Source organism: Harpia harpyja, chromosome 1 (genome assembly GCF_026419915.1).
Source record: "Harpia harpyja isolate bHarHar1 chromosome 1, bHarHar1 primary haplotype, whole genome shotgun sequence".
NCBI classification, from domain to species: domain Eukaryota; kingdom Metazoa; phylum Chordata; class Aves; order Accipitriformes; family Accipitridae; genus Harpia; species Harpia harpyja.
This window is the reverse complement of record NC_068940.1, coordinates 27855466-27880270: the sequence shown is the minus strand read 5'-3', so window position 1 is coordinate 27880270 and position 24805 is coordinate 27855466. Positions and strand designations below refer to the sequence as shown.

The 24805-nt window shown below is 41.8% G+C and overlaps 1 protein-coding gene across 1 annotated transcript in view; it reads right to left on the bottom strand.

Moving 5' to 3' along the window:
- Positions 1–5791: 5791 nt before the first annotated feature.
- Positions 5792–24805, bottom strand: part of SEMA5A (semaphorin 5A) — a 345161-nt gene continuing 326147 nt past the window's right edge. The window contains exons 19-23 of the mRNA XM_052781946.1: positions 23508–23678; positions 18040–18195; positions 14625–14672; positions 12187–12398; positions 5792–10771 (exon numbers count right to left, since the gene is read on the bottom strand). Coding sequence (XP_052637906.1) covers positions 10652–10771; positions 12187–12398; positions 14625–14672; positions 18040–18195; positions 23508–23678 — 707 coding nt within the window. The 3' untranslated portion in view covers positions 5792–10651. The remainder of the gene's footprint in view (positions 10772–12186; positions 12399–14624; positions 14673–18039; positions 18196–23507; positions 23679–24805) is intronic.

Here is a 24805-nt window from a genome sequence, read left to right as displayed (position 1 = left end):
CTTATGAAACACTAGTTCAACTTTGATTCAGTGTCATTCTTAGGAAAAACAGGTTTATCTGAGAGCAGAAAAATTGTCTTTTATTCTTACTGTCCTCAAAGACAGTGGTTCAAAAGAACTGGAGAGTGGTTGATATCACAGTCACAGGAAGGGGAAAACCTAGAAGTCCAGAAAGAAAGAAAGAAAAAAAAAAAAAAGAAATCCATCATTCCCAGGATTTGTTTTGGAGATTTGTTTTCAGTCCTCACACACAACCCAGAGATAAGCTGTTTACACTACACAAAGCGTAAGCACAAAAATGACTCCTCGGCACAGGAGGAGATCTGGTGGAGCTCCCCCAGGGAAGCTGGTGCTCTAGGCTGCTCATCTCCTGGGAGCTGCCTGTGAGTAGGCACGCTTTAGGAGGCAAAGTTTTGAGCACGGGGCTTTAGTTTTTGGTAGTGACTCTTTTGGCTCTCATTGAAAGTTCATAGAGCACAGTTTTGGAGCAGAAATGGCAGACCGGCTTGCTAGCAATCCAGTGGTACCCCTGTTATTTATCACTAATTGGCCCCTGCAAACCTGCTGATGTTGAACCACCGGAAACCAAGAGGATGTTGAACTCAATTTGTATCGACTGGCTGAGTAACCCTTCAGATGCTTTTCTTCAGAGATAATAACGCATTATTTAAACCAAAGGCTGTCAGCACCTACTGCTCAAATATTGAGGCAACTCACATTAACAACTCCCACACAGAAACCCAATTTTCTGTTTTGTGTTTACATACCAGCTCTCAGTCAGTGTGTGAGCTCTCAAGCATCAGTAAGAAACACGATCACAGGGAACACGCAGAAAAAAATATCATTACACACACAAAAAAGCTAAACCATGCTCTGACAGTGACTTCAGCAACCTTTGTGCCAGTCTCCCTTTGTCACGCTGGACATCTATGTGCTTGTGTGCACGCATGGGAGAGAGAGCATGTGAGTCCAGACAGGCAAGAACACACCCGTTTTTTCACAAACAGGCTACACACAGCAGGTAAAAAGCCATAAGGCAACTGCACAGTACTTTGTCTTTTGAGCAGGCATTTTTTATCCACAGACATCAGAGAGCAGAGATATGCACACGAGAGAGTTACGCTAAAAAACCAGCCTTGAATCCCACCTGCTATTGGTTGCAGAAAATGTGCAGGTGAAATATATAAAATCCTGACCTGCTCAGCAGCAGAAGTCTTTCTGCTTTTGCAGGAAAGCTTTGAGGAAGGTTCCTTGTGTTGGCTAAAACAGCCACCTATGCTTAAATGTTATTACCTGTAAATTTTCCAGGTTGATAACTGGCTGATGTCACCACACAGCTCTTGCAACACAACAGCGGTGCAGCTCCTCTGAATATTGGGACAGTTTTTGCTTCTTCACTTACTTATCTGGGGCTTGTGAGCATTTAAAAACTGTCTTTGATTTTTTAATAGATGCTGAACTCTAGATCAAGTGGATGTGCTGGAAAGGTATGGTGGATGAACCTTCCTTTCTTGAGATTTCTTTGGTTTGTTATGGGTTGAGGTGTTTTTTTGTTTTTGTTTTTAATCAAGCTCTCCTATGAATTTCAATCACAAGGGTTGTGTAAGATTGTGGGATCTAAACCACAGTTTTCCATGGCATAAATGGATGTTAACATGGAGGGTTGCACTCACTTTTGTCTACCTACCATGTTTTTTCTCTGAGAAGTGTTTCTATCTTAATTTAAAAACTACCGACACCCCAATAACGTCGTCTGTCCCTAAGTACCCACCTGAGCCTTCTGAAATGAAATGTTTGTTGCAGAAACGAGACGCCTTGTCAGGTGGAGCCTGAAGCAACCCGGTCCCAGCCAACTAGAGAGTACAGAAGTATCAGATTTAAAATTCATAACCAGAAACCAGCTTCTGACTGGAAACAGAGAAAATGGGGGCAACCACCCAAGTGTCTGGAAACTTGTGCTGGAATAAGGGTTGCAAGATAGCACCAACTTACTGCTCTAGCCCAGGGCAATGGGTGGAGGGGCTTTGCAGTTACGAGGCGGGGGGCAGCGGGAGGATTGTTATGCAGGAATCAATCCCATTACGACTCGGAGAGTCTTAATTCCTGTGAGGAAAAAATAAAAATAAAAAATGAAGAAACATTTGATTGCATAGCAAGGAAAGGCTATCCTTTAAAAGGATTACAGCAAAATGCGGAACAACTGAAGCACAAATATAGTTGCTCTCAGTTACTGCCAGGAGAGAGGCTTAAAGACGCTTTAAGAGCATGAGGACTCTTATTACGGTACATTAATTACTGTAATCTATTTGAGGAATTTATATTCTAAAACAACTCCCAGTGAACCAAGCTAGCTAACTTTCCTCTATTTTCATTTTCTACATAATTGCCGCCACTGGGAAGACAAAGAGAATGCCCTCTTCAACCTGTGCCTTTCTGCAGCAAGGTGTATGTTAACAGCAACACCTTTATTACTAAAAAATGTCTTCTGCGCTAATCTGTACCTCAGGAGAAATCCTAGCTCAGGTTTCATGGGAAATCATAGGCAAAGGTGGGCTTATTATGGCCATGGATAAATAACTGATAAGGTTTTAAAAGAACCATCCCTACAAGGAATGGTCTTGGGAAGTTATGAATATTTCTAAGAAATCTAGGGAATGAATGGCTCTAATCCATGTAAGGGGCCAAATCCTGAGATTTGAAAATATTTCTACCCATCTCTGTGGTGTGGGTTGATGGCAAGTTTTATGTCTGTTTTAATATCAAACACACTTAACATTTCATGGGATCAGGAAATCCCATGAACACGGCTTTAACTGTAAGCATTGACTTGAAGAGCACTCTTAGAGAGGAATATACTCACACACTATGGTCCCTGAATAGCACCAGGCAGGAAGCTTCAAAGGGAATATAAAAAGGTAACCAAGTTGATTTTTCTTCTCTTCTGTAAAGAGTCCAAATTTATCACTGCAGAACTTAGTATTCCCTTGTGGGTTAGTAGTTTCCACTAGTACAAAAACCAAGCAAACAAAAAGTATGGCTTAGAATCATAGAACGGGTTGGAATGGCCCTTAAAGATCATTTAGTTCCAACCGCCCTGCCATGGGCAGGGACACCTTCCACTAGACCAGGTCGCTCCAAGCCCCATCCAACCTGGCCTTGAACACTGCCAGGGATGGGGCAGCCACAGCCTCTCTGGGCAACCTGTGCCAGTGCCTCACCACCCTCACAGGGAAGAACTTCTTCCTTACATCTACTCTAAATCTGCCCTCTCTGTTTAAAGCCATTACCCCTTGTCCTATCACTACATGCCCTTGTAAAAAGGTCCCACTCCGGCTTTCCCCTTTAGGTACTGGAAGGCTGCTAGAAGACCACAGATGCGTGACTGAGATTTGAGTAAGTGTGTTAAGGATAAGTGTTCCAATTCAGGGAAAACTGTTAAACGAGCACAAAAGGATAACGTTCAGGTCATGCTGACATTAAAGACCCAAAAAAGGCAGTAAAATCCTTATTATCGAAGCTTGGAAAAGACATTAAGTCAAGAAGAAATTGTGAATAGTATTCAAGGCAGTTCAATAATATCAATATGAGTAACGGAGACTAGAAAAGTGGTACCTCCCCAACGTAGAATCCAATCTGATAAAAGCCAATTCATCAAATTAAATCATTTAAAGTATCCAAAAATATCACTGGAGAGGGAAACATAGGGTGCAGACATATGATGGAAAAACACTGTCACCACCCATCAATTGAGCTGCTTCTCTGTGTTCCAGATGATCAGTAAAGCATTATGTTAAATTACCTCTGTGGAGTACTAAATGGATAGCCATTGTGGAGTCAATGGATAGCCATTAGGATACAAATTCAGTGAGCTGTCCGAATAGGTGTAAATCCAAAGTGAGCTCTGTGTCGGTGGAACGAGACTGCGGTTGTAACTGGCTTAGATCCCCGCACCCGTGCTTCTGTGCTCAAGTCACCACACCAATGTTTCTTCTTAAATGTGAGTATCTTCAGCAGCTCTCCTGAGAAGTTTTGCTAAGGAAGCTGTTTTTGAAGGAGTTAATGGCAAGGGAAAATTATTCCCTGTAAAGTTCTGTACAAGGACCATTTACTCCCATTATGGCAATAAGCAATGGCATTCTCCTGATACCAAACCAAAAGTGTTTACTATTGCTAAAAATCTCTGAGCTCTATTTCAATTATCTTGGGTACCTCACTATTAAAAACATTTTTTCCACTGTACAAGACATGTCATAAGGCCATGAATAGAGAAAGCACTTTGGGGCACACAGATATAAAAGCAATTTCTTCTGCAGCTGTACTGGCTTCAAAGCTTTATGTTGGGACCTTAAATGTCCCATTTATTTGAATTCTGATATTTATGTCACTTTCAGTCAATGCCTACTGCTGCAGCTAACAAAAGGGAGAATTAATTCAAAACCATGGGCTTAGTGACTAGCAAATATGGTTGCTGAATCCTGGAACATATACTGTGATACTATTAATTACCTTCCATGATATTTTAAAATCCAAAGCTATTGTTGGATGAGGTTTGTGGATAAATCCTTTGGAAGAAAAAAAAAAAAAAAAGCACAAATAACAGCTTCTTTCTGTATTCTCAGCCTCTAGGATTGGATTGTGAGAATGCTGGAAGTTACACTGATTGAATTTTTTTTCTGAAATGATGTTATGGAACTAGAATCTCTGCTCAGATGTTCATTTCAGTTGAGGAATTGCTATAGTACATGGAGTTTAAGAACAATTAAAGTAAGACAGACTCAGTATCAACGTAACAGGTTTTGCACAGCCCTTGATGTCAGTTTTACAATACAAATTTTTAGTAGACTTCTGTACTGCTATAAAATCACTCCTTCAAATTGATAAATCCTCAGCTAGGTAGAGCTGTGATCGGTTTCCTACAAGCAGAAAAGGCAAGAGCAGAAGTATGCGAAAAAGTGCCCAACCTGGATCCAAAGAGCCGACTGGAAACAAAAGGTTTGCCTGTTCCCGGTACACCTCTCGCCGTGCTTTCGTTCGCACCACGGAGCAGTCTCGGCGCGTGCCAGCTGGTGGGGGGGTTTGGTTGGGTTTTTAACCACGGAGGGAAACTGAAGGGGTACGCTCTTAACCGGGGGTGGGTGTTCAGCCTGGGGGACTCGCCTGGAGCTAGTCCGAAACCCCCGACCGAGTTCAGCACCAGCCGTTTTGCTCTCCAGATCGGCCCCCGTTGCCCTCTCCTTCCTGCCAGCGCAGAGGTTGCCAAAACGCCACCGGTACCGTGGCACTTACCGCTCGCGAAAGCACTTTGGTCCCTTCTGGTTAACCCGGTGCTGAGAGCGTCTCCAGTTCATTTCTCCCCGATTCTGAGTAGCGATCACAACTTCGCACAAGCACCTGCTGCAGTCAGACTGCTTTTTGCTTGAGCAACTAGTTGGCTTGACTATTTGGGAGGCTGCAGTCCCAACAGCCTCGCCCTTGGCAGTTCCCCAAAAGCCTCTAAGTTTCTGTGGAAGTTGAGTGACCAGCATGCCAAGCCTTCAGTCACATTCTTCTGTTTTTATTTCCACTTCTGCCTACCCTTGCTGCTGCTGGGGTTGAAATGTTTGCCAAACCTCCCAGGTTAGCACATTTCCCTCTTTGTACCATTCCTGTTAGAAAATGTTGTCGCATGGCAACACAATGCAAAGCATTCAGTTCGTTACACTGAACAGCCTAGCTAAAGGCCATTTCAGCCACACACAGATTCATTTTTGTGGAGGAGAGAAGAGAGAAAGAAAGGGAAAACATTCACAGATCCCAGAACCCTTCTTTATTTGGAAGAATGGCTTTTAAATGAAGTCAAGCAGTATCTTGTTTTATCATTCATTTATTTAGCAAAGAAAGGAATGAATTCAAATACCCCACACAATGAACACATATCTATTCCCTGATATCAAGATGCAGATTTGCTTGTGAACAATTTTAAATGAATCTGTTTTCTTACTATTGAAGTCATCTTGTACTGTGCATGGATTTGTGCAGAAGCAATATATCTTGGGCTCAATCCTGTAAACACATTAAAATAAGTAACTCATTACATCCATACCACTGAACTCGGTGTGGTTACTTAGGTGATGAGTACATTCATACTCAAGAGCCTAGCTTTTGCCAATCTCAATTTAGGCATCCAAACAACAGTGAAAATTGGACGTGCCTCTCTCCAGGCTCCCTGTAGTGTCGGTGGAGAGACACGAGCCCTCGCCAGGACGTGACTCTGCCCGTCTAAGGACGTTCTCCCAGACGAGACGTAGAGGCTGCTGGTAGCAGCTACAGTCAGAAATTGGTCAGATGCCTCAAGCAGAGCAAGGTGAGCTTGGACCAAACTGTTTACAGAATTGATCTCATACAGCAAAGCCATTATGCATACAATTAACTTTAGGAATGTGCTTATGTTGCGCTGATTTTAATAGAACTGGTCCCACATTTAAAGAAGTGACTATATTCGTTCTATAATTATGAGGAAAAAAATATTGAAGCATTTACTCCTATTAACATTTTTGCTGCATCTGGGACCTCTTACTTTCCTTTCTGGTTTGAACAGCCATATGGTCTGATGCTCTGAGAACTTTCTTCACTTAACATAAGTGCTTTGGTAGCTCTTGATTTGTACACTGACGTGGTATTTTCCCAGAGGTTACTGTGGAGCTCTGGTAGAGCTAACGAAATGCACGGTGTCCTACACCCATCTGAGACTTTAATCAGTACTGCTTAATAGCCTGGAAATCAAAGCCATTTAAGCCCCATTCTTTCTCCCACTCTCTTATGAAAATCCTAATCCTAGGCAAAAATCTCCTGATTAGTTTTAGGCAAACCACACTGCTCCAACAGCAGGTGACTGCAAACGGCTGGAAAAGCTTCCACGTAAAGTAACTTTAAATGACCATAAAGGTTATCAGACTCAAATCAAAGTACAAGATAAATCTGCAAGCACAGGAGTCCATTTTCTAAGCAACCGAGGAACGTATGCTATGTATCAGACACAAAAATAAGCCCAAAATGCGTACTCAAGCACAATTCTGCTGGAGTTATCCAATGAAAGTATGTACTGTACAGGATCCGACTGGCAATGCTGCTTCCTCCTCACTCCATGTAGCAGGGCTACACAGATACAGCTTTACTCGGAGAATTTTGATCTATCTGCCAAAATATTTGCACTCAAAATAGAGAAACAGTTTTAAATTTATGCAATCAGTGTAAAAGTGGTTTAGTAATATTAACTATTGGCATCAGAGGTAATACAATTATTTATCCAGAAAAGATCACTTTATCCAAGTGAAAGGATAAGGGGTATTTAATGGCATTTAATGGGCAAGGGAGTTGATTTTCCCTTTCCAAGAACAGAACAATGCTGTAAGAACCAAATTTTACCCTTGCGCATTTTTGAGAGCTCTATCTGCTTAAACAAGATTCGCAGGCAAATGCCCGCTTTGCTACATTTTTGGCAAAAGAAAAATAAGAGCTTTCATGGAGAAATCTGCTTTTCACCAAAATGTGTGTAGTTTATTTTAGAAAAAATGCTAAATAAAGTGAAAATTAACAGCGACGGCACTTTGCTTTGCTCCACGTATTAGGAAAGGCTGTATTAAACTACCTGGGCAGCCGTGTAGAACTCAGAAGGTGAAAATACTGATATAGGCGGTGCATCTGGGGTCCTCTAAAATTACCTAAGACACAAATAGCTGATGGCTTTAAAACCTGTTGTCTCAGAATCTAGCTTGACAAGGAGATCTTGCCATCAATTTTTTCTCATTGAAGTGCTGTGAAATTTCCACGTTTACCGTAATGCTTTAGATGGAGCTTTGAATATACCTCTGCCTGCAATTTAGAACAATGTAATTTAGGAAGCTAAACGGCAAAAAAAAAATTTTTAAAGTGTTTAAATGACATCACATGGGAGTCGCTCGAAGATGTGGAACACCTGAAATACTCCTTTGGGAGATGGAAGTGTGAGCAGACTGAGCATCTGCTAAATGCACTTCTGCCTATGATCATGCAGACTTAACCTAGGGTATTATTACTGCATATATAACACGTATCTAACATGGGTATCTACCCATGAGAAGAACGGAAAATAGATCACTGCAAAGATAGGCGTGCCTCAAACTACTGAATAGGTAAAAAGAAAAGCTAATTTCAGATAATTTTAATTAAAAAAGGTTAAAATAAAAATACATAGTTCAAATATTTTTAAGATATTGGTGTCATAACTAATAGTCTAAATATAAAATCCATAAGCCAGACTAATGTGCTCTTAGTACAGGGGCAGAGAGGAACAGTGTTGTACATATGTGTGTATGTGCATGTGCTGCTTTTTCTTGGCACTGGTAGCAATATAGATTTTATTTTCTTTATCTTATTTAAATGTAAAATTTTGTCTTTTGGCATGGACAGAGTGATTCAGATACTGGACTGGTTATGATTTGGAGAGCTTTTTCCCCCTCTATCTGTTTCACTGAATTTTCTTGCAGAGGAAATTTCCTCTCACCCAGGGCAACCAGCTAATTTCTTCCTGAAAAACCAAATCTAACGTACAGTAAAAAAAGAGACCCAGTATTATTATACTTTCTGGAGATGAACTGGTGTGAGGGTGGGGTGCTTTCTTTTGACTGAGTTAGTAACAGGGAGAACTATTCAGCTGGAAAAAATAGGGGCTGATCTTAATTATTTTCATAGATGGTAAATGTGCATTCATTTTACTGCACAGCTTTTCAAAGACCACTTGCTTTGCATTTTTTTTATTTTACTGCAGAACAGAGATAGGAAGCCTAGTGCTACATTCAGATCTATCCCCATTCAAAAATGTTCCTCATTGCCATCATTAGATACGGGGTTTCCCCTTGCTATGTAAGTAAGTGGCTGGACCACCAAAGTCGTGCTCAAATGCAGTCTCACGTGATCAATGGTTCCTGGTACTTTTTGCTTTTTTTTGTAGATAGCTGTGAATCATTACAATCTGTACATGTTTTTCTCTATTTGCCTATCACAGCGTAACCTAACGATCAAGGGCTCTGAACACAGAATGGAAACGTTTCCACTCTGCTTCTCCTTGCACACTTTCCTGGTATTCTGCTGCGATGATCTTTGCATCTAGCATGCTCAAAAAAATGAAAGGCCAATTCTTTAATCCTTAATATTCACTTTTAATTTCTTTTCACAAGCTTCTGAGAATAGCAAATGCTGCCTTACTACTAAGTACTCTGGAAAATCTGGCGCAAATCCCTGCCCTTTTCTTTTTAGTTATCTATCTGGAATTTCAGATACAAAAATAACAATGTCATGAATGTGGGTGAAGACAGACAGAACAAAGAAAAACGGTTTAAAAATTCTTTGTGTTTCCTCACCTGCCACTACGAAAGAAATTAAAACTGATAACTTAAAACTCAAACAGTTCCTTAAATATTTACATCAATGAAGTCCAACGAGATAATCACTTAAAAACACCATAAGAGTGTTCCTCCAGGGGCTGATAGCGCAGGTCGGACACTGCAGCAAGATGAGACAAGGCTTTGCAAACATATCTGCGTTTTCTGAGCCGGCTTTCTTTGTCAGACGCGCGCACGTGAAGCAAAAGCCGGAAAGAGAAAAGCACGTCTACGGTTATGCCTACGTACCCCCGCCAGCCTGCGACGGCACACGGGACGGGGCGCAGCCGCAGCTTTCTGTGGCCAGCCCGACGGCCGGCGCTGCTGCAGGCAGCCGAGCGGGTTCCCAGAGGGATGCGCCAGGGAGAGGAATCCCGAGGGATGCCATGACTCGTGTGAACCCGCGCGCCGCAGCAAGGCCGGTTTACTAACGACATGCAGAAAAACCTTCCAGTGCCCTGCTCCGATCTGCCCTCCCTGTCGGACCTGCCCTTCCATACCCTCCCCAAAATTAAGCCGAACTAGGGGAAGGAAGGCTTTATGTGACTGGGCTTGGCTCGCAACTGGAAACCACCGACCCTGCAGCTTTCTGGCTTAATTACGAGATTGCATCCCTCGGTACAGCCTTGGTCTCCGCGCTCCGAATGGCCGAACTGCAGCCGCAGTGATTTACAGCCTGGGAAGGTCAGCCCTACGGAGCCCGGAGCTGCCGCAGAGCATCGCTAAACCACCACGTTTCTTCTCACCATCGTCTCCAGCACCCTGCCAGCTCTTTTTGGTGGTGTGAGCTTCTGGAGACTGCACAGAGGGCTCCGTGGCTAACGGCACAGCTCAAACCTCACGGAAATAAAAGACAATGCCTAAAAGGAAAATTAGATTTGTACTCCTGGTGCAGCTTTAAGGGGCAACATTTTTTTTTTTTTTTTTTTTAAAAAAAGCTCAGGAATTGTTAGAGAAATCTGACTGGAGGCTTATGAAACTGAGTGAAGCGATGCAATCCTCAGGAGTGGTCCACTGACACCGAGGGGCTATAGCTGCCCCCGACACTGAAGGCCAACCTTGCACTCGGCAAAGAAAACGTCATGTCACAAAGAGGTGTTTGGGGCTTTGGGCAGCAATGGGACATTGATGGCTTGGATTGTGCTTGAAATGTCTCTGAACTTCATCTCTGAAGCCTCAATCACATGAGCAGTCAAGTAGCACAGGCCTTGGGGACTGGGGAGTTACAGGAGGCCAGAAAATACACAAGCCCGTTAGTACTCATCATAATTATTGAAATCTGTAAAATAGGTATTAGAATAAGTCTTTGCAGTAAGATGCGGATTGAAGTATTTGTTTCTCTCCTCCAGAATCAGGTTGTTTTTGTTAAAAGCCTGGGAAAATAAAAAAAAAAAGGAAGAGTTAAGAAAATGGGAAGGACAGAAGAAAGGTAGCCACTAAGTGCTCTTTTACCAAGGCAATTTTTCGTGGCAAATATCTGTGTACTGTCAGTCAGTCAAAAATGCATTGAAAAATACTTGCACATTTACAAAAACCTGCATTTGTACGTATCTGCTTATATAATAACATTCCTACAAAAAGCAACGCTACTGAATAAAGTAAACCCAGGAACTTTCCCCCCAATATTATAAAACTCATTTTATGATTAAAAATACTTTTTAATCATACATATTCAGTCCTTCCTATTAGAATGATTCACTCATTATCTTTTTACTGAATAAGAATTATTTTCCCTTTACTGCATTAATTCCTTGATTTTCAAATGCAGTATGTAGGAGAAATGTCTGAAGGTCCTAAGAGTGTAAATCCTGTTTCTTTAAAAGCGATATGGGTATTTAGAGTATGAATTTTCACAGGTTTTTTTTGTTTCTGTAGCTATCCAGAGAGATGATTAATGGAATTTGGAAAAGCTTTAAATTAGGTACATATTCCACCACTGGTTACAAAATCCAGACTTTTCTTGCTGTTTTGAATGAAATTCTTTAAAATGTCTTTAATTAGAAAGAAAAATGCAGAAATTAAAAACTGGATTATCCAGGTAGGATTTAAGAAAAATCCTCATTTACAAAAAGCTTTGCAGCTGCATGAATAAACTGTGTAATCTGAAGATCCTGAACTAGGTATTTTCAGCATGCTCATCCTTTCTTAATTCAGTGGATCTGAAAAGCGGAGCTATTCTAAAAGGTCATAAAGAGAAAATAGCTGTTTGGGAACAATGATCATATGAGATAGGTATATGCCAGACTCTCAGCTGATGTAAACCTGTACTGCTCATTTACAGAATATTTTGGGTATGAACACTAGCTGTGAGTCTGACCCAGAATATATTCACCAGATACATCTCCTGTATAAAGACATAGTGCAGGAAGATGAACAGTGACCGCCCTTGACACCATAGCATTGGAGCCAAAGGATTATCTTCAATATATGTCATGATGACTGTTAATGGCCCTATTCACTTCTTGAACAAGCCACTAGGGAACACAACTAGGAAAAAAAACCCCACAAAACAAAACCTGAGTGGTCTGTTTTTTTCCAGGAAAGGCTGCTGCTGTATGAATTCTACACATACTCAAAATCCAGCTTCCTGTGTAATGGGGATTGACAAAGGAAAGGACCCATAATTACAATACCTCAAGTGAAATCTATTTTTGTCATTAACAATCAGCATAATTGGAGTCCAAATGCCACTGCAGAAAACTAGCAAGTAGAATTCTTTCGATACAGCAGAACTGTTGTCTAGGACCATATACATTGTGCATTATAGAGCTCCCAACCCACTTCTCACCTTGATGGCTTCTACAGAATCATATTTGTCCAGTTTGTTGATATGGTTGGTAATGCTGGTATTTAGAGGAGCTGGTGACACCGGATGTATGACAGTTGCGTCATGGGACTGTTGTTGATATCGTTGGCAATAAGTGTAAACAAGCAGGGTAAGAAGGCAACCAAGTATTGAGCTACTTAATCCCACTGCGATCATGTGAAACATGTTGAACTCTGCAGAGCGAAGAACAGAAGACAATCTTAATTTTAAGGAGGCAGAAATACAAGCTTAAGCTTGGGGAAAAATGTAGACAAGTCCTTGATTCAAATAAGGATAAGGGAAATTCCATGTGTTTCCCAGAAACATCTCAATTGCAATGGTTTATCCCTACAGTAGCAAATGCATTGTACTTCCCTGAGGGGATCATTATAGGAATCTCAGATACCCATACATCTCTGTAAGTATTAAGGCTGAGACTTTTGAAAGATGCTTAAACAAGTTCAGAACCCAAGTAACAGATGAATGAATTGCATTTTGTATGTTTGAATAGTTCAGCAAAGTTTTTCTACAGATTGTATAACAAAGCCTTGTTATATATAAATTATGTATAGAATGTACATACATAGCTTTTTTTCAGTGAACTACAGTATCACCTCCTCTGCTGTTCTTCTAGTTCTTTCTCTTATACCTAGTGACTTGTGGCAGAACTAACAAAATCCTAATATCTTTGAATCACAATCCTGCTTTCCCTAAAATGTCTTCCATATCCCCTTTAGTTGGTGCATGTCCAAGAAGCAATGGCATACATTTTTTCCATCCCCTGCTTTGATTCTTGCTGGGCCTCACCGTTTCTGTATCATTGATATATGGCCAATTTGTTCCCTTCTCCAGCCTTCAGAATTTTTTCTTTATGTAAGTGGGGGGTGAGGAAGAAATGGTAGCAGTTTAGGTGAAAATGGGAAGGGGGGGCGGGGGGAGAGAGACTTCTTAAACTCTGTGTGCTTTTAACCATAGCAGCCAGAGAGTGCAAAGTCAACAACTCAGAACCCAGCACTCTCCTGTCTACTCTGCCCTTCAAAGATACCACGGGATCAGGCGATGGGAAACCCTCTCCACGTCCGCAAGGATTAAAACGGAGAGGAAGCTCATTGCTGCATGAAACTCTAGAAGGGAATCTAAAGCACAATCATCCCCTGATGTTACTGCACAGAGATATCAGGTCAGATGTGGCACCAGTAGGATTAGCTGGAAATAAACAAATTACACCGCTTTTGATTGCTATTTCCAACTGGAGCTGTGCTTTCTGATTAGGAAAGAAGTATCAGTGAGAAGCTCACGTTGGAAATTTCATCTTAGCATTACTCAAAATTTGCTTGTGGTTGCCTAAATGCACAAATGAAAGATTTTAAACTGAAAGACTGACACTGGCCTGAAAAACACGTTAGACCTTTTTTACTGTAATACAGATCAATGGGCCAGCACATGGGTCCCATTTTTTGCAAACACCTAAGGTAGGACCTTTACATGCTTACTGGGTATTCAGAAACATAAACTAATATTTAGGTGACTAGGTTGACTGCCCCAATATATAAATTATCACTGAAATATCCTTCTACACTTTTATGAGAGTTTCCCACTGTTGCAGAACTTGGCAAAATGTTTTCAGAGTACCACTGCTAATTAGAAAAAAATCAAATCACATTATCCCGGCTCCCATAACAAGTTACCATGCACACTAGTACCCTTGCATAACCCCTGTGTTTTCATTGTCCCTTATTAGGTTAAAAATGCAGCTTATCTGGGCATGGAAGAATACTAGAACCGGCCAGAGATATTACCATGACAACACAGACTAAGCGTGATAGCTCAGCACAAAAAAATGGTCATTTTTCCTCTTTCTTCTTCTTATTATTGTTTGGGTTTTTTTTAACAGTTCTCCCTTTCAAGATTTGTTTTGCTAGCATCAGGACTCTCTGGAATGGAACTTTTTTTTTTTACTTTTTAGTTTTGTCTTTGGCAGCAAAGCTGAAAATGAGTCCCAGATACAGTCTGAGCTATTAAATGGGTTAGCAAGCTGGCTTTCTGCTATTTATTCGGGGTCCCAAAGAGGTCTGTGAAATTATTATCCTGAAAAAGGTGGAGTAACTTTACAAATTCTGACCTACTGATAACTAGCTTATAAAAGGAATTTCTTTTTGAGACAAGGGTGGCTGCTGTACTGAAAAAAAAGAAAACACAGACAACTAGTAATACATGTACTTGTCTCAAAGGTCAGCAATGGCAGATGGGTATTTAATGAGAAATCCTGTAGTAACTACATTTCTTTTTCTGTACAAGTGTAAATAATGAGAATGCAGCATTTAGAATAAAACTAAGAGCATGCAAAAGGTGAAACAAAAGCACAAAATGGGGAACCAACATTTCAGCATTTAATATACATCTAGAGCTGAAAAGCTTACCGCCACATCGTTTTTCTTCTATGCTGCTGGATCGTGCCACTGATACTTCTGGAAAAATAAACAAACCACTTATGCCAAGGAGAAAAAAATATTACAGAGAACTACTAGTTTGATTAACACAGTAAGGATTTAAAAATTCATTCTACTACATTCACTCCAAATCCAAAGTAAAAAAGATTTTTACTATGGGGTAGAATTAACAAAAAGGTCCCATGACATCTTCAGGTTCATTAGATTCCCAAGCAAAAGCAGCAACATATTTTTAATTCTTGCCTCAAAACACCTCTGGAATGAAAAAGATGAAATGCACATGAAAACATTCTTTGTGGAGTTTAAGCATGTTGAGAAAGGGTTGATTTTCTGAATAGTGACATTAAAGAGAGTTTAATTATCTTGTGTTCAAATGGGCTCATTACTTCTAGAAGTCACGTCTAGCACTAATGTGAAAAGAGGGAATTTACAAATCTTTGAAGAAGATGACTGCCAATTTCATGCGTCTCAGTTGTAAACTAATAAAATGTAATCCCAGCCTGTATCCTTACCATTTTGACTTTGGAAATATTCTCAACAAATATGGAGTAAAATCTGTTGGCAATCAAGTTTTCCTGCTCTTTACTTCAAGACCGTGGCTTCTGTGAAGGGAAGTCCTGCCTTACAGATCTCTTGGACCTCTCCAAAAGGGTCAACGATCATGTGGGTTATGGGGGAGGGAACTGACACGGTCTACCTGGATTTCAAAAAAGCTTTAAAGTTCTTTGTCGATGGCTTTCCAAGCAACAAATGAGATGAAGGAAAAAATAGAAAACAGGGTAGTACTATGTGCCCAGTTCTTACCACGGAGGAAGGTTACCACTTCTGCAGGGACCTAGGCTTTCCAGCAAAGAGCTAGAAATGTGGGAGGCAAATGTGGTTTTGAAGTTTGCTGATGGTAAAAAGTTAAAGTAGCGTGGACAAGGGCATGCTGTGAAGAGCTGCAGAAGGGCCTTATAAAAGTAGGCAATAAAATAACAAATGAAACCGAATGTAGATCAGTGTAAAGCAACACATACAGTGGAAAGCAATCCTAGCTTCACATATAAAATGATGGGCTGTGAGGCGACTATGACTACTGAAGAGGGACACCAGAGGGTTAAGACAAATGGTTCCATGAAAATATCAGCTTAGTGTTCAGAAGCAATCAAAAAGGCAAACCAAATGCTAGGTACTACCAAGAAAGCAATAGTGAGTAGGACAGGGTAATCAGCATTACGGCACTTTACAAATCTATGTGTTGTCCACAGCATGAACACTGCGTGCAGCTCTTCTTTTCCCATCTAAGGATGTCTCTAGTAAAACTAAAAATCAGACCAGAGAAGGGCAGCAATGATGCCCACAGGTATGCCATAGCTTCTGTGTGAGGAATTAACAGAGTAGGCTCTCCACTGACCCACCAAAAGATGATTCAAACGCAGCTACTGCTAAAGGGATCACAATTTTTTACCTTTCTTCACATGCTAAATCAATAACTAAGTGAGAAAGTATCAGACCTGGCAGAAAAACACTCTCACAGAGAGTTAAATCTGAGAGCATGCTTTGTCTCATTGAGACCGTTAATTCACAATCCAAACAAAAAGCAGAGAAAAACGTACCAGAAACCCGCAAAGCTCTGCAAGGTAATGCTGGTAAGGACTACGGAAACGCAGCAGCAGCAAGGACAAGGAGGAGTCACTTTTGCGCTCTGCCAGAATCACTCTGTACAGTGAGTTCTGTAGAGGAACGGAGCTAAGGTAAGCAGGAGAAGGAGATGACACGCGGGCAGCCGTGCCGGCATGCTGGCTGAGGACGGGGGGGCGGTGAACGAGAAAGAGAGGGCAGGAGGGAGGGAGGGAGAGAACTGCGACTCAGAGGACCTGGAGGAGGGAAAGCGAGCTGAGCCCGAGAAAGCAAGCTAGTTTGCTGAAGGTGAGCGTAACGGGCGTGACCTTATCTGCTGGGATATGGGTAATTTGAGGAGGAGTGGCGAACAAACCAGAAGGGCGAGAGAAGAGGTGGCTCATTTCAGATTCTGAAAGTGCCTACTTTCCAAAACAAGATGTAGAGCTTATATTGCATTAAGCAGGGGATTCACAGAATGTGAATATTAACGGAGCTGCTTCGAAAGCCTGAGAAAAAGGGGAAAATACAATGTGGGAGTTTTTGCTTTCAGACTGACATTTTTTGCATTGGTTTTGGAGGAAAAAACAGTATTTGGGAGTTAAAGCATTATGCACCATCCCTAAAAGTGTTTACATTTGTTGATTTCTTTGTTATACTGTACTATATTGTACCACATAGTCACGGGAAAAAAAAAAGTTGCTGCACTGAGTAAACATAATTACATTTCAAATGACACATTAAAATGTACATTTCTCTGTCTGTGAATAGACTGCTAGCTTTTTTTAATGTACACAGGCGGAAAGATAACTGTTAACAGCAATGCAATGTGGCCACCCATACTGTTGTGTGGATTTAAATGACTGCTGTGTTTTAAAAAAGAAATAATAACAAAAAAGAGTACAGTCATGAGTTTCGACAAATGCTATAGAATAATACATGACATGACTATCCACCAGGTACTTGGTGGTCATGGGGGACACAAGGACCTGAGGCACAGTATGTACCTTTCTAAGCAGTTATTAATTTAAGGGACTCTGTGAAATGATTTCCAGATTAACTACCACAGCACCCACTTTTGTACATGCAAACCACAAAACCTAGAGGAATGTTTCTCTAGTAACCCCAAAGTCTCAAAAACACTTACGTTAAAGTAAAAAGCGAACTATTTCTCCTAGCTGGCTGTAGTCATCCCTGCACCCTGCCACCACGTAGGACGGGAGGGACCTGCAGAATGCTGTGACAGTGACTGACTGAAGTCCCAGGTGGTGACAGGAGGGACACCTCCACAGCGCTTGGTGCCTGAGGCAGTTTTTCATGGAGACACCAGATCACAGAATTGTAGAATCGTTTAGGTTGGAAAAGACCATTAAGGTCATCAAGTCCAACCGTCAACCCAACACCACCATGCCCACTAAACCGTGTCCAGAAGTGCCACGTCTACGTGTTTTTTGAACACCTCCAGGGATGGTGACTCCACCACATCCCTGGGCTGCCTGTTCCAATGCCTGACAACCCTTTCGGTGAAGAAAGTTTTTCTAATATCCAACCTAAACCTCCCCTGCCTCAACTTGAGGCCATTTCCCCTCACCCTATCAATAGTTACTTGACAGAAGATCTAGCAACATCAGCCTTACACAGCAGACCAACGCGCTTTGGCTGACAAAGGGCAAGCTCTGTTCCAGCCCTCGGCGCTGCACAGTGCAAGCTGGGACAGTACTACGCCTCGCTCCTGAAACGCTGGGAGGTTTCGCTGATCCTTCAAGGAGCAGGCTGAGCTCACCTGGTATAAAGTTGGAGTCCAAGGCACAGGCTCGGCTCTCCGTGGTGTTGCCCGTGCACTGGCTGCCCACGGGAAACAAAATGATGCACTGACGGACGCGGAACTGGAAGCCGGAGGAGTCGCAGTCGGACCACTCGGACCACTCGGACCAGCTGTCTGCAACAGGCAGAGAGGGACACACACGCAGACGCTGCCATTAAATGCTTCAGGTACACCGAGTGCGAGAGAAATAGTCTGTATTTCTGAATTAGGACAGAAGGACTCATCCCCAGCTAGCAGAGGACAGCTCTTTCATTACGATAAAACAAAGGCAGTTCGGCTTTGGCAAAAGTCTCCGAAATGTAGAGTGTGACGGTAAATTTGTCGCAGACATATCATGGCTTGGGCTTCTGCCACGGCCTGTGAGTGTGGAAGTGAGAAGCCAGAGGGATTCTGTGGTGGTGACTGAACGAGCCATTGCTGTGGAGTTAATTCCAGTCTAGGTCGTTAGGGTGGACAATGACACTGTCTTTTTTTTACGTACCTGACAAGCAGCAGTAAGAGCTGCAAGAGTATGTATTCCAGGTCTGAAACAGGATGTTTATTTAACCACAAAAATAGTTGTATCTTGCAGATACTTTTTTTTTTTTCTTTTTTTAGCTTTCATCCATTTCTTTGCTGTGGATAGAAGCGACCTCATCAAGTATTCTCGCCTTCTCTTCTCCATTCGGTTCATTATCAGCTTCTATTCTTTCTTTATATTTCTTTCTCTGCCTATGTAGTTTTGATTAAGACATTTTTATTTCATGCCTGTGTGATCTCAGAATACTTCCCTTAAATGAAGTGAATTGATCTCATTCCCACGAGGTCCTGTGAGTTTACTGAGCTCAGCTTTCTTAAAATTCAGGCACAATTCTGCCTTCATAGGGGTCTCCTGAGTTTGGCAAGTATACTAAAGACAGAGCTCAGTTAAACTTTCTTCTCTCAGCTTTCCCACAGAGATAGGTTCTATGGCTTTGATATGGAACGAACAGTCCTACTTTCCCAAACCAAGTTTGTTTCTACTTCAAAATTCTAATTGATTTTATACCAATATGAAGCCAATTTAGAAATTCCATTTTGCTTCAAACAAAAAAGTATCTATTAACCCGATTTTGTTTCAAGTTAGATCGAAGAACATTAAAATTTGTGAATAATTTGGAAAATTAATGAAGCTTTTGTATACTTTTTGTGAATCTGGTGGAAAGTCAGGAAAGTCTTACACTGTTTTGGGCCCTTTTCAATACATTGTATAAATCCAGCATACAGGGTTCACATTTACTCATTCCTTTCCCCTTGGCCATAGAGGAAAATATTAAAACTCTCAGCCATCTAAAATTTAACAGATTCTGGCAGGAATACTTGAGATTGCAGTCTTGAAAAAAGTCAAGCCATAGATTCTTTCCATGACGGTGTTGGACATGCACTTCCTAACCAGTAGCACAGTAAAAAGAGATGGATGGAGGAGACTGACGTAACTTTAGCATAACAGAAGATCTCAAGCAGTGGTCCTGGGACCGTTTCAAGACAGCAGGAGAGAGCTGGTTAGAGGCAGCAGCCATCAGTCCTAGCGGTCTGTAGTCCGGATGCACACTGCCACTTGTGGAGTTGTTCGTAAAATAGATTTACTCAGCAGCTCAGGTAAGAACCTGGATATTGAACGACAGGGCAAATACCTCGACACAAGCAGCTGATGTCAAACAGTAGGATCTTGTCATCGTGAGGAGCAAGAATCCTCAGCTTTGTCCTTCGGCTCTTCTGTTTCCTAGGAGAGGTCCTGGGAGGGCCTCATTTCCAGAGTGGGTGGTAGGAGCATGGAGGCAGATGACATAAAGTGGTTGAATCCTAATTCAGGGGGTAGGAGAGCTGAGGTGGGAGTCAAGCAAATGGACAGCCTTCTTCCTGCTTATATAGTGTGGCACATCCAGGAGCTGCTGGCGTCACCGCCAGTGTTAGCTGCTGCACCTAAGTAAACTAAGTACACGGATCCTTACTTAAGTATTTAGTAACAATAAGGCCCTGCTCATTCAAGTTTAAAGGAATGCTGCTCGTTACAGATCTTGGCCCAGTTCTCATCGGTGGCAGAGAACACGCTTAAGCCAGAGCCAATCCTCTTGCCCGATGCTGGTATAATTGGGATATACGCAGCAGTAGCCAAACCGCTCGCGAGCACCCTAAATGCAGCTTGTTGGCTGGTGCGCTCTGCAGCCCCATCTCGTCCGCTGTGCTTTTGGCCCACCAGGTTCCTTGCTGAAGGGGCTACATCCCGTGATAAAATAGGAACCTCAGAGTACGCGTGGATGACACTAGGTCACATACCCGTGACTGGGCAAGGCTATCATTTCAGCCTGCCCCTTTGGGGGTCCTATAAAAGACACCATGTGCGTTGGGAGCTTCCCACATACGGAACACAGGGCATCTCCCACCCGTCTGGGGTCCCACGGCGCAGCCCAGGCTCTACGGCCCGGGCAGTCGGTGGGTCTGGTGCCGTGCTGATCAGCTCCATCTGGCACACAGAATCACGGGAGAGGAGAGAGAGGACATCGGTGCAAGCGTGAGAGGGATGGACATCCCTGCAACAGTGGATCCTGGTACCAAACCTGTGTTTTGAGGAGTGCCACTGTTGGGAGCTCCGAGAGTCACACAGACGCAAGGCACCCAAGACCGACAGATGCATCGTTTCAAACTGGCAGTCCTGCCCTTTGTGGAGCCGCTATCTCTGCTGTCACAGAGAAGCTGAACCCATGGCTTTTGCATGCACTTCCACAGACTCAGTTATCCTGGCTCATCCCTTTGATTTCTTTGTCTTCAAAGCACCTGAGGCTCTCTTGCACCTCAGGCAGGCTCCTCTCAACTTGCTCCTCAGTTCTTTGCAAAAGTCACGAGAATGGAGAAGAGAGGGCGTACTGGAGAGGTGTTTAATCTGGAACTGCTTTTCTCCTCTAACACGGCAAGGCTTACTCAAATGTCATGTCTTCTTCCTACAGAGTCTTGGCTGGCCTTTGAAGCCAGGTTAAGTCCAAGCAGTTCCTGAAAGATCCCTTGGTGAAGAAGGCACCTCAGAAAGATCAGGCCACCAGTCTGTAGGATTATAAATTTCTTTCATGCAGAACTACACCATCCTTTCTAAATGCTCAACTGCTTTATCCATTATTTGCATGTGTGAGTTAGCAATTCAAGGACAGAATATATTTTCCCCTCTTACAGCAGCAGTAAATACTTTAGGTATAAAATACTGGTTTATTCAGTACATTACAGACACCGTTGCAACCGATTACACTTACTGACAAGCAGCCTATAAACCACTGCTGATCAATAGTGCAGCACTTCCATTCACATTAATGCAGTTGCATTTGGATAAATTAAAAGAAAAACCACAAACACAGTGATATAGCTGTTAAAATGAAAGATGAGAAAAACTGATGTATTTTGCAGACACAAGTCTGTTACTTTAAGTGCATACTTGCATACTTTCAGTTGGATTTGCCATTAACCCTCCACATCCTCAAGAAATCCTTAGTATCAGGATTCCAGAAATCTTAGTTTCCTGCTAGTTTTTTTTGGCCAAAAAAAAAGCACTATTCCAAATGCTAAGAAATCTTTGCTCTTTTCACAACTTAAGAAACATTATAAATAGTTTCCATTTTTGCATACATATTTCTGTGTTGGTTGGTTGTTCTTACATTCCAAGTGTCACTCCTATTCTCTTCCTATATTAAACATGTCACTGAAGCAGCGAATGTCACCCGTGGTACTTCCAGTTCCGCACAAGGAAGAACCACCGGCCGCATGATGCTCACCACAAGAAAATGCCTCTGCAGGGCTGCAGGATTCTGTCCAAGCTTAACATGTGTAGCACTGCAGATATTTTTGCCTCAGCCCAATGTGAAATAAGAGCAGTAAAAAAAAAGTTTTGAAATCGACATCGTAAACATGAGGCAGGGGCCATTCTTACAGCTAGGTGATGATGGCGTTGTCTGAAAAACCTATGGCAAATTTTCACTGAGATTGAAATACTAATAAAACATCACAGAATGTGAGGAATACACTTCACCCTCTGAAATTCTATTGCTTTATAAAGGTTTTCAGTTTCTTGAACCAAAATGAAACTGACCTCCTCCTCCACCCCCCATCTACTCCAAAATTTGGGTAACAAGGAGGTTAAAATAAGATGAAGAGATTATTTAGAAATGTTTGCAAACTGGCATTTCTAGAAAAATGGTGGTAGAAAATAAATGCGCAACAAGAGAAATAGCTACAATACTAGCACAATGAACACGCCAGTTCTGACCTTTTAAAGATGCCTTAAGGATCCCAAGGCAGCTATGTAACTTCTACGTACAAATGTACACTATTTGTCTTCAAAAATCAAATCATCAACTGATTTCTATGTTTGGGGTTTTTTTAAAAACACAATACAGATTGTTGCATCTGCTTTAATTTTGACAAAGGAGGTACTTCTATTCTGCTGCAAGACATGCAGTGCCTAGAAAAGGAAATTAACTTAAATTGTAGTTCAGCACAGGTAATAGGATCCATAAATTCAAACTCATGGGGCTTGTGCCTTCACATGCACAGCCTCATCATATGAGCAGAAAACTTTCGCTATGAAGTCTAGGAGCTCTAAGTGAAGCAAGTAATACAGGGTGTCATCAGTGCTGCTTATTTCCTTTTGCTGCTGCCTGTAATCCATTAATCAGCAGTATAAGAAAACAAATCCTCCCACTGGCTTCTCACTAATGATTTTATCTGGTTTTATGTGGTTTTACTCTCTACTTCTCACTTAAATTTCACGAAGAAAATGAGTTTTCCTTTAACGTGGGTCAAAAGGCAGAGTCAAAGTTACAGAAAAAGGCATGATCCCTAATATCATACAGCTAGGAAGAGTGCTGAGACATTTCATTTACTAAGTACTCCACAGTCATTCAAAAAGATGAAGTCTCTGCTCCTTAACGTCCGAAGTTGAAGAAGGTATTTTACAAAGAGCATTAAAGTTTGCTCCGTGTTTTATATGAAAACAGGGCAAACATTATCTACTTGAAGGACCTTGTGATAATACACATTGAATATTAACCTCAGCAATTTGCCTGCTGTGAATGTTTAGCGTTATAACAAATGCACTTCTTTGTGATACTGTTATTAAAAATCTTCCAGGTTGTTTGCATGCTCCACTTCAAATATTGTACAATTTTAGTTTGTCCAGACCCAGAACCTGGTAACTTAAATTTTAATTTTTAAAGGGGGAGGGAGGACGTGGTGTCCTGTAGGCTATATCCTGCTATTACTTGATTTACTGTGATTGTAGCACGTAAGAGCTGAGTGTGCGCTTAATAAGGGAGAGAAATGATTTGCTCCTACATAATAGATCAAGGAGCATTATGTTGCCTAACTGTGAACGCCTTGCTCTGTGGCACGTAAACAACAAAGCTGCATGGGCCAATGGGCCATACCTGGACAGGGCTGTGTGTTGCAGAGTGCTTCTTCAGTGTGCAGTCCGAGGCAGATATCTCCTCCGTAGGCTGGTGCTGGGTTTGTGCAGGAGCGGGTTCTCATGTAATGCCCTCCTCCACAAGTGGCCGAGCACTTTGACCAAGATGACCAACAAGACCAGCCTCCATCCACTGAAAAGACACAAAATGTCATATTGTTACAAGTTAATGTGTTACATGACATAATCCAACCCATCTTTCTCATATTCTGTGGATCTAATTCACAGCCTACTGAAATTATTGGACGTTTTTAGGTGCCACTGAACATAGGCCCCACAAATTTAATCTTACCACAATGCAATCTAATTTGTATGTTTTAAAAGCCCTTGGTGTACTGGGAAGCCTAACAAAGTTACTCATCCATGTAAGACACTTTCAGTGGGTACCATAATGTCTTAAGGCCAAAAACTCTTTTCTTTTTCTTTTCCTTTTCTTTTCTCACCTGTGAGGAAATAAAATACCAAAGTTTGTTTAGCAGAAGTATTGTATGCTCAAAGCAATTTTTTATTCATAAAATAAAACTTAGCCCAATAATATCAACAGAGAGGCGGAGGAATCCAGATTTTGTTTCGCAACCCAGGTAAGATTGCCTTAACTCTACAACCCATTTCAGTTGATCTAACACAGTTGTAAGGTTTGATGGGCCAATATAATGTTACAACCTTCATGCAGCTCTGGCACAGATGCCAACAGCAGAACAATGGCAGTAGTTCAAAAAAGCAACAGACGAATGACCAAAAGCAGTTGCCACTTAAAGTTTCAAACACAGGTTGTTGAAGAATAAATTTATTTTTTTTTTTCCCCCATTAGTATTTACTAATTCAAGTATGTCAAACTGTTCTCCAGTCCAAGTTTTCACAAGGTTCCTCTGAAAGGTACGCTGGATTTCACGGGAGACCCATTTGTCAGATGATTTTTGACACATGGCTACCAGAGAGGCGTCTAATGAAAGTTCACCTTACTACCTGCACTGGACTGGCTCCTTTGCAGCCTCCGTTCTTAAAGCTCCTGCTCCAGGATGTATTTCTGGCATTTATGGCCATATTGCAGCCCATCTGCCAAAGGCTTCCTATCTGCAGCCACATGACGAAGTCAGATGTACTTCTCCCAGGGACAGCATTCCCTCTGCAAAGAATCTCAGTGTTTTGTTCATTTCTCTTCCAGGTTTTTTTGGGGGGAAAAAAAGCAACAAACCCCTAAACTTTCAAAATTCTCATATCCTACCAAAAATTAATTTCTTTTCAAACCTCTATTTAAAG